This window comes from Corvus brachyrhynchos, unplaced genomic scaffold, assembly GCF_000691975.1.
Source record: "Corvus brachyrhynchos isolate BGI_N302 unplaced genomic scaffold, ASM69197v1 scaffold116, whole genome shotgun sequence".
In the NCBI taxonomy this organism is placed as follows: Eukaryota; Metazoa; Chordata; class Aves; order Passeriformes; family Corvidae; genus Corvus; species Corvus brachyrhynchos.
In genome coordinates this window covers 1,676,862-1,685,939 of record NW_008240221.1, presented here as the reverse complement: position 1 = coordinate 1,685,939, position 9,078 = coordinate 1,676,862, and the positions used below count along the sequence as shown (strand labels likewise).

At 38.9% G+C, this 9,078-nt stretch overlaps 1 protein-coding gene across 2 annotated transcripts; it reads left to right on the top strand.

Moving 5' to 3' along the window:
- The first annotated feature begins 360 nt into the window (after positions 1-360).
- On the top strand, positions 361-7,030 carry RNASEH1 (ribonuclease H1). 2 transcript variants are annotated; one of them, XM_017745060.1, is made up of 7 exons: positions 361-594; positions 1,164-1,263; positions 1,724-1,778; positions 2,823-2,907; positions 4,358-4,482; positions 6,363-6,436; positions 6,561-6,652. In XM_017745060.1, the coding sequence occupies exons 1-6, from the start codon at positions 591-593 to the stop codon at positions 6,420-6,422; spliced, it is 429 nt and encodes a 142-aa protein (XP_017600549.1). In that variant the 5' UTR covers positions 361-590; the 3' UTR covers positions 6,423-6,436; positions 6,561-6,652. The 2 variants fall into 2 exon arrangements, with proteins under 2 accessions (XP_017600549.1, XP_017600548.1); XM_017745059.1 differs by lacking the exon at positions 6,363-6,436 and having other exon boundaries at positions 367-594; positions 6,561-7,030.
- The last annotated feature ends 2,048 nt before the right edge of the window (positions 7,031-9,078 follow it).

Below are 9,078 nucleotides of genomic sequence, written 5' to 3'. Positions count from 1 at the left end.
CTGCACGGTGGCTGTGCCAGCGCTGCGGCCTCTGGCGGAAGGCGGGCACCAGCCCCCGTTCATTCCGCGTCACTGGCGCAGGGCCGTGGCGGTGGCCCCCGGACGCAGCGGTGGATGTGCCAGGGCAATGAGAGCGTTTCTGTGGGTCCTTGGAGAGCGTTGCTTGTTCTGTGTCTGTAATTAAGGTGTAAGGGCCCTTACATGTCTGTTTCTTCTTCGGTTTGATTTAGGATGAAGAATGACTTGTGTATTCTAGTCTTTTTGCATAATAGTTTGGGGTGGTGTCAGATAAGACTAACATTGCTAATAGTTGATATCAGCTGTTGACTTTAGAAGCAGTCATTTCGAATAAAATTTGATTTTGCTGAATTTGTTTTTTTTTTTTTTAAGGGGCACTTGGTCCTCCAGCTGTAACTCAAGAAAGTGGTAGCCAGAGAGAGGAACCAGAATTCAATACCGTTTGTTGTAGTACATGTAAAAGGCCATATGAACAGTCTACAAACGAAGAGCAGATTGCAAAGCGTGTAAAACATGATGAAGCACGCTCAGTGTGCTCAACATCAACAGTCAGTGAAGATAAGTTTTCATATATGGGTGAGGTCTTTGATAATTAATTTAATATGCTTTTTTTACTCTCTGCGAAGTAACAAGTGTAACTATTAGAAAGCTTTTAGAGAGGTTTTTATATGGCAGCATTAGGCCCACTATTGCTTTTTGAAATGAAAATGTGAGTCGTGATCTATTTGTTCACATTGTCTGTCAGTTTAATTTTGATTGGTTTTAACTGATACCAACATATAGCTTAATCATATCATTCTAGGTGTGATTTTATGTGTGTCTGGGTTACAGACTATATTTAAGTGTATTGCTGTAGCTGGGAAGTTTTGAAGAAGACATGAAGTATACTGAGATGTATGGGACGTGGGGCAGAAGCTGTTCTTGAGGCTGGCTGGTTTGACAGCCAGCAGTGAGGGTGTCAAGCTGCAGTGGAACTTGTGGTGTTCTGTGCTGCTAATTCATGTGGCTTCTGCAGTTAAACTTTAGGAAGGGCTCTCTGGGGAGGGATGTTTTGGGGATTAATATGCTGGCAAACATTTCTTTCAGCTTAAAGAGTCCATGTTCTTAAAGTGCTTGAACTTCTGATTTTGGTAATTTTTTTGTAGGTGACTTTGCAGTTGTTTATACAGATGGCTGTTGCACTGGTAATGGACGTAATAGGGCACGAGCTGGAATAGGTGTCTACTGGGGACCAGGCCACCCTTTGTAAGTAGCTGGCTGGAGTTTTTTTTTTATTAATATATTCTATTTGGTTTTTATGTGCTTTACAATACCAGCCTCCTTTTAAATATGAAACTCTGATGTTGAGACTCATAATGACAATGTTATGAGACAGAGGAGATACTGAGGGGAACAAAGAAAGCAGCTTCTCTGGGAAAGACAACTGGCAATATTTTGGAGGGCTGAAGCTAGAATTCAAGTAACCTGGAAAATTTTAAAATAGAAGTTGGTGTGCACAGAAGATGACAAATGGAATGTCATACTGATGTCAGGTCCTGATATGTGGGTTGCTCTATGCCGGTGAAAGCTAGAGCTAGAATATCCATTCATACTTTTTTATAAAAATAAAAGTAACTCTCTTGTCTTTAATTTTTAAATGTGTAGCCATTTTACACCAGTCTCAATACTTGGGGTAACTAATCTACTATTTGTTCTTTGGACACAGAAATACCAGTGAAAGACTTCCTGGACGGCAGACTAATCAAAGAGCAGAAATCCATGTAAGTAGTCAATGTCCTGAATTCTCCATGTTAGCCTGTTTCAACTCTGGTTTCCAGAAACCAATATGGAGCTCTAAGGGAAGTATGTAAAATATCCAGAGTTACGACTTCAAACAAATAGTTATCTTCAAGTTTTATTGGTCTTTATTGGCTTTGAAGAAGGTAATTCACCTTGAGAATTCCCAAATGTCACCAAGCACAGCTATTTAAACAGCCTTACATTAGGGAAGTCTGCTCTCAAATCTGCATAGATTCCCTTTCATTTTCAATGTGTATGTTTCTGACCTTGGAGTGAGGGCTGCTGAGTATTGGTTAAGAGGAGAGTCAGCTTCTTAGGATGGCAGAATCAGAGTATTCGTAATCCTTGGGTAAATCTAAGAAACAACTCTAGGCTCCTGACTAACTTCTGTTTGTGACAGCAGGTTTAGTCTTCCCTTCTCATCTCCTCTTAATTATGATACTGCTGCTATGCCATACTCTGTGTTTGGACATGAACTGAAATGGGCACTTGATCTGCTTGAAAACTGCAAAGTTTATTTTAGAGATAAGCAGAGGTGGTGTTGGTGTGCCAGTCATCAAACTTGTCACTAAAGAGCTTTTCAGTTCTACATCCACACCCAGCCACTTCTCCATGTTACATTTCAGAACCCGTTAAGGCTTCCAGACTGTTGGAAACGATATGAATCCTTCCTTCTCAAAGTTTTGGAGAAAATGCCTAAAACTTGTTGTGCAGTTGATAGAGGTTTTGGTAGTTAGAAAATGGTTCAGAGAGCTACTCCTTCAGCACAGAGTTGAAACTCAGAATGTTATGAGGTTTTGTTTGCCATTGAAACTTAGGTGCCTGCCTCTGCCTGAATCAAAAAGGCGTTGTCTGCATACATAATTTTGGGATCCTCTACACTAAAATGTGTTGATAATCATTGGTGGAGAAGTTACAGTAATACTCTTTGCAGTTCTGTGTTAGCATCAGGTACTTTCTTGGTATTTTAATTCTGTGTGGTCAGAATCCTTTCTGAACTGTGATTGTATTGAAATGTTCTTAAGGCAGCCTGCAAAGCAATAGAGCAAGCCAAGAGTCAAAACATCAAGAAGTTAATAATCTACACTGATAGCAAGTTTACTATTAATGGTAAGTTAACAATTTTAATTTTCCTGATACTTAAAAACACTGCATGCTATTTCATTATATTAAGACCCACAGAACATTCTGAGTCCTGGAGAGAGGAATGTAAGGAAGACAATGCATAACTCGTCACTCATGACCGCTTGGTGGAAAACTTTGGAGTATCAGACCTTGCCTGCTAACCATAGGAAATAAAAATAGCGTCAAAGTGTCTGTTACAGTAGTTACTGACAGAAGTAACAACAGGATTTTTGTCTTGAAGTGCTTAGTGTGACACAAGATCTAGAAAAATTGTTGCTTATGTATAGGCTGTGAACGCTGTACTCAGGAAATGACTTGGAAGTTGATGTGGTAACCTGTAGGTTTTTTGTTGGATTGGAGAGTCTGTCTTAAACACATGTGTGAAATACATTCAAGTTTTCTTGCTTCCAAGCTTTTAGGCTATACTGAAAGACTAGCCAGAAATGATATGTGCTCAGAGTATGTATTAAAAGTTTCACCTTCATCCAAAGACGTTGGAAACTTAATTCTATTCTCTATAAATACCATATGAAGCAGCTGATAAGACTTAGTTTCTGAAAAAAACTTTCTTCCTCTTTCCCCAAGATCTTCAGATTTTGTTCCTGTGATAATCTTGAAGTGCATAAGTATTTTTTTTTCTTTCTTTTTTTTCTCAGTTTTACAAAGGCAGTACATGTTTCCAGATTGCTTTGGAGATTTGATTTTGTGGGGTTTTTTTTGAAATGACCTTAAACAAAAACTTAGCGCTACTTATGGTTGAAAATTAAATGTTGCTCTTTTACCCTGTTTTTATCTTAATCTCTTTGGTTTTGCTTGCAGTTTCATTTTGCATTTTGGGTCACCAAGATGCAGGTTCCGATTCTTGTTCAACCAAAGTTATTTTGTAGATGTGTCTAGGAGTTATTATTTAAAAATGCCAGAGAAGGAGGCCTGTAGTTAAGTACAAATGGATGTAGTTTGGTTTTAAGGAGGTTTTGTGTGCAAGATTGGTGATTTCCTATTTGGTTCAGGTCATGAAAGCAGTAAGGATGTCTTACATTGTCCACACGAGCTAAGATATTAAAAAAAAAAAAATCCTTACTTAAGCAGAACATAGACAATTTTCTGGCCAGCAGTAAACTTAGGTTACTGGACCATCAAGCAAATCCTTAGCTTCAGTTTATTGCAGTTAATGAGATAATTTGTGTATAATGCATATATAAGATTGTAGTATTTAAATTAAATATCTCTTTGGGAAAACATGGTTGGGTAATTCAGATAATAATGAAAAAATACAATCCTGAAAGACAGCAGCAGAGAACGAAACAAGAATTATCTTTTGTCTCCAGTGTCTTTGTCTGAGACTTTGTACAGGAGTTAATGTCTTGTTAAAGGCTGTTGGCTCCATCTAGATCCTTGTTGGCTCCTTTAATAGCACTGTTTACTGTTTGCACAGGTATTACGAGCTGGGTTGACAATTGGAAAACAAATGGCTGGAGAACAAGTTCAGGAGGAAGTGTAATAAATAAAGAAGATTTTGAAAGGCTTGATAATCTAGTAAAAGACATAGAAATTCAGTGGGTAAGTTCCTTGTTTCTTATTCTTAATGACATCTTAAACATGTTTCTGGTAAAAACTTAAAAGTGTGGTCATAACTGAGAATTTTGTAGACCATAAGACTCACATCCTTAAATAAAACTGTAAATACAGAGGAGCTGCTTGTTGTGTTTAAAGCAAATTAGCAACATAACAAAGATTCTTGGAACCAGTATTTCATTTAAATGAATATTTGTGTTTGTTTCCTGTCTCTTACTACTACTTAGAAAATGCCTGCAATAATTATTTTTAGTGTGTTAGTAGATGCAATTTCTGTTACTGGAAATCTAACCTTGGAATATAACTGTCTTTTTGTGTCATAGCTGAATTTCTGTATTTGCTTTTCAGAACTCATTAAGATGCTGGTTTGTTGGAGTAAATCACATGAGTGTCTTTAAACTGAGAAAACCGAGTGTGTGTAACCCCAAATAAGCTAACTCTAGTTTTCTATTCCTTAACTGTGTTTCTTCTGAGAAAAATTGGCAAAAAGATCTTTAAAATAACAATTCTTAAGTTGTTTTGCTCTCCAGTAAAGAAGTAACTGGATATATATATGGGTATTTCTGGTAAAATGTATTTTTCTGAAACCTTAATATCAGTGCTTAACACTTTAGGGAATATATTCCTTCCCCTCTTAAATTTTAGCCTAACTGTGTTACAAGAGCACTGGATTGAGAAAATGTGTATACCATTGACTTTGCAGCTGCTAATGGCATGTTTACTCAGCTTCTGTCTTTCCTCTGTAGAAAACAGGGTCATGTAGATGTTTAATGTGCAATTTTTTAATGGGAATTTATTGCAGATACTCTGTTCATGTTGTTCTGTGTTAGAGTTGTTGACTCCAGTTTACAGGCTGACTTGATTTTCTATAGCTGCTCCTATTTTCTGTTGAGGAGAAACTAAAAATTCAAAGACCAACTAAGCTGTTCTTGGGAATATTTTACATAATTAAGAGATACTCCTTTATGCACACTTCTTAAACCTGAATCTCTTTTAAAAATTGGGAAGAATTTTGTTTCAGGAGGAGTGTTGTATGCATACAGAATCTTCCATGGGCTGCACATGAATCTCTGCTCCACCATGGACTTCCCTGGGCTGTAAGGAGGACAGGCTGACTGACCATGGTCTGCACCACAGACTGCAGGGGCATCTCTACTTAGGTGCCTGGAGCACCTGCTCCTTCAGCAGTGACATTGGCATCTGCAGAGCTGTTCCTCTCATGTATTCTCAGTCTTTTCTCTGGCTGTTGTGCAGCATTTTTACCCTTTCTTAAACATGTTATCACAGAAGAGCCATCAGCTTTGCTGGTGGGCTTAGCTGTGTCTAACTGTGGGTCCCTTTTGGAGCTGTCTGGATCTGGTTCTGTCTGATGTAGGGGCACTGCTGGTGTCTTTTCACACCTGCAGCCCTTCACCTGGTACCAACCCCTTGCCATATAAATCTAGTATCATCTCACACACCTTCATGCTTGTCCCCTCTCAGATCTTGTCAAATAGCAAGCTTGATTTTTCTTCCTCACCTACCTACTCCACCCTTACTTCTGACAAGGATGGGCTTAGAGTTGAAAGATTTTTCCATTCCTGATTGATGGATGGACAATTAAGACATCTAAAAATTGAGAGATTCTTTTAATATCCTGTGTCTGTATCCTAAGCAAGTGCTCTAACTACCAAGGCTTTTAGTGGAATAGAGGTCTTTTGCTTTTGGGGAAAGATTAACTCAGTCTAAGCACTGAATGCAGGGAGGTTTTTCTCTCTTCTCTGTAAGTGGGAATTTTGAGTTAGAGCTGTTGTCTGCATGTCTTAAAGGAGAGGTTAGGTGGTCCTTATGCTATTTACTAATTCCCATAAAGATGATTTTCACAGTTTGGCAAGACTTTCCCTAGAAGAAGAGAGACTATGAAAATCCCTGGGAAGAATGACTAAGGGCTAAATATTAGGTGAGGACCTCTGAGGAGGTGCTCCTGTACTATCAGTGACAGGGTGTTGCTTGATCAAATTTCATGTATCTACTTTCTTCCTGGTTTCTTTCAAATCTAACACTCCTATATTTTGCCCTGACAGATGCATATTCCCGGTCATGCTGGCTTCCGAGGAAATGAAGAAGCTGATAGACTAGCAAGAGAAGGAGCTTGTAAACAGAAGTGCTGATGTCCTGGGATTAGAGACTGTTGCGCTGGGAGGAAAAGGCCTAACATGACAGCAACAGCTTGAACTGCTGTAATTGTTTTGGAGTTGAACTTTGAGCTGTACTTCTTTCTGGCCTGAAGCACTACATATAAACCAACTTCTGGGAAGGAAAACCCCACATTTTCTTCTATTGCATTTGTTTTATAATTGAGACAATATTTAGTTGATGATACTGAGAATTTGTTTTTTCTGCATCTATTGGAAGGGCTGTGGTCAGTGTTTTTAGCTGTCTTGTGTACTTATGAATTCACCATAAAGACAGGCTTCTGGAGAAGTAATATTAAATTGAAGTGTTCTGTATTTTTCTTAGTGAAATAAATTATTTTTTTTTGTACAGAGGTGTATATTGCAGCCCAAAATAGCTGGGGCAGACTTTGGGGTTGGTTGATTTGGTAGGAGGTCATCTAAGACAGATGTCCATCCACAGATGGGTTTGTAACACTGACCTGTGTGTGCCTCACAGTGTCAGGTACAGCACCAGTAGCTTGCTTTTATCATGGTTTTTTGCAGGGTGGCATAAATAAAGAAGAAGCCAGATCACAAGAAAACCTGAACAATGAATTTTTACTGTTCTGTACCTGCTTCATGTCCAAACTCTTTGTCTCTGGCTTCCTGTTTCCATTAAGTAGTTTTTTTTATGCATACTGGTTCTCATTAGCATTGTTAGTTCCTCTTCAGTGTTGTCCCAAAGGTAGTAATAGACCAGTTCATCTGAAATGGGACTAGAAGATGATAAGCTTCTTCGTATCTTCTGGATATCAAATGTTTGACTTCATTTTTTCCAGTCAATTATGGGATTAATGGAATGGCTAATGTGCACTTCAATTGGAGAGTAATTACCAGTAATCAACATGGGTTTATTTTCTATGCAAGTATACAGGAAAAGCAAACAGGTTTGTTGTGTTATCTGTGTCATCTTCTCTATATGATACCTTTGTACCACTGAATAGTAGGGCTTAAGCTAGAAGTAACTGAAATGTTTTTGTATTTGTTAATTGCTGTACAGAATGGTTAGAACTGCAGAAGCTTGTTACTTAATAGTTCTCATGCATTATAATATCATATCCTGAGGCCAAGTATGAGGTTTTACATATTTAGTCGCATGGTTGTGGTAGGAGGAGGAAACTGGCTAGCCAATAGTTAATAGATCAGTGAGGGTTGGTTGTGTTTTTTTTTTTTTTTTTTTCTCCAAAGCTGTACATTAGAGTTCATCTAGGGGTCATGAGGGCACTGATTGGATTGCCCCCTCTGCTTCTTTTGTATATCTGCACACAGTTATCTGTTTAATTTGGAAGTTTGGCTGCAAGGATAAGATCCACCACCCCAATCAGATTTCTAATTACTTGCCTATGGTACATACTCAGTTAAACAAGTAAATTCTATTTGCTGTATGGAAAACAGTATTTTTTTGGAAGCAGAAGCTTTGGAAAAACTAAGCTAGTGGTGGGTAAATCATAAGAACTGTGTAATACTGAATTTAGGTCGCTTGGTTACCTGCATCTAATAGGTAGATTATAACAAAATCTAATAGGACAGTTTTATATTAATTTGATACAAATATTCTTAGTCTGGAAATTTAGGACAGAAGAAAGCAAAGAAGAAGGTTATAAGAATAAGGCTGATTAAAGGATGAAAAAGAAATAGTACTTTTCACAAGTATTTAACAAGGCCTTGAGGGCCTGCAGAGGATGTTGGATGTCCAAGTCCTCTTTTCAGCAAACTGCAAGTTTAGGAGAATATTGGCAGTTACCAGCCATGACCTTCAGTGCTGGCTGTCGCAAATCATCTCCTTGTCCTCCATCTGCCTTAACACAGCTTCTAGAGTATCTGTTTGATGACCAGTGCTGCTCAAACATGAATACTATTAAAGATCTGGTACCTTTTATAAAAATTGGAATAGTAGTGGTTGAGACACTCTGGTAAGTATAAAACTCTTTTTAGTAAGAAGAATGCTAAGGAGGGATTGTTTTAGTCGTCTGTCCATTCTTATATCGTGTTTTACTGGCTGTTGGTTTATTTGCCATATAGAATCATATAGACTGAGAAGTGTGGAGGCTGGAGGCGACATACCCCAGTGTGTCGTGTTCACTCCAGCTCGGGGAGGACGCTGAGGCTGTATCTCCATGGATGGAGACCATGCAAGCTTTTCTGCGCAGCATTTCTTACCACTAGGTTTTTTTCCTTCTAATGTCTTCTTTATTTTTCCATATTGTGGGGTTGCAATGCAGGCCTTTAAGCCTGAGACGTACCAGTAAGTTCTGTCAGCGCATTACAGCCAGGGCAGACACGATGCAAAGACCGTGGCCGGTCAGTCGCGTTACCCGAGGGGGCTGGTGCGGGCGAGAAGCCCCGAGCCCCGGCCGCTATCTTGGCGGGACCCCGCCTCTACGCT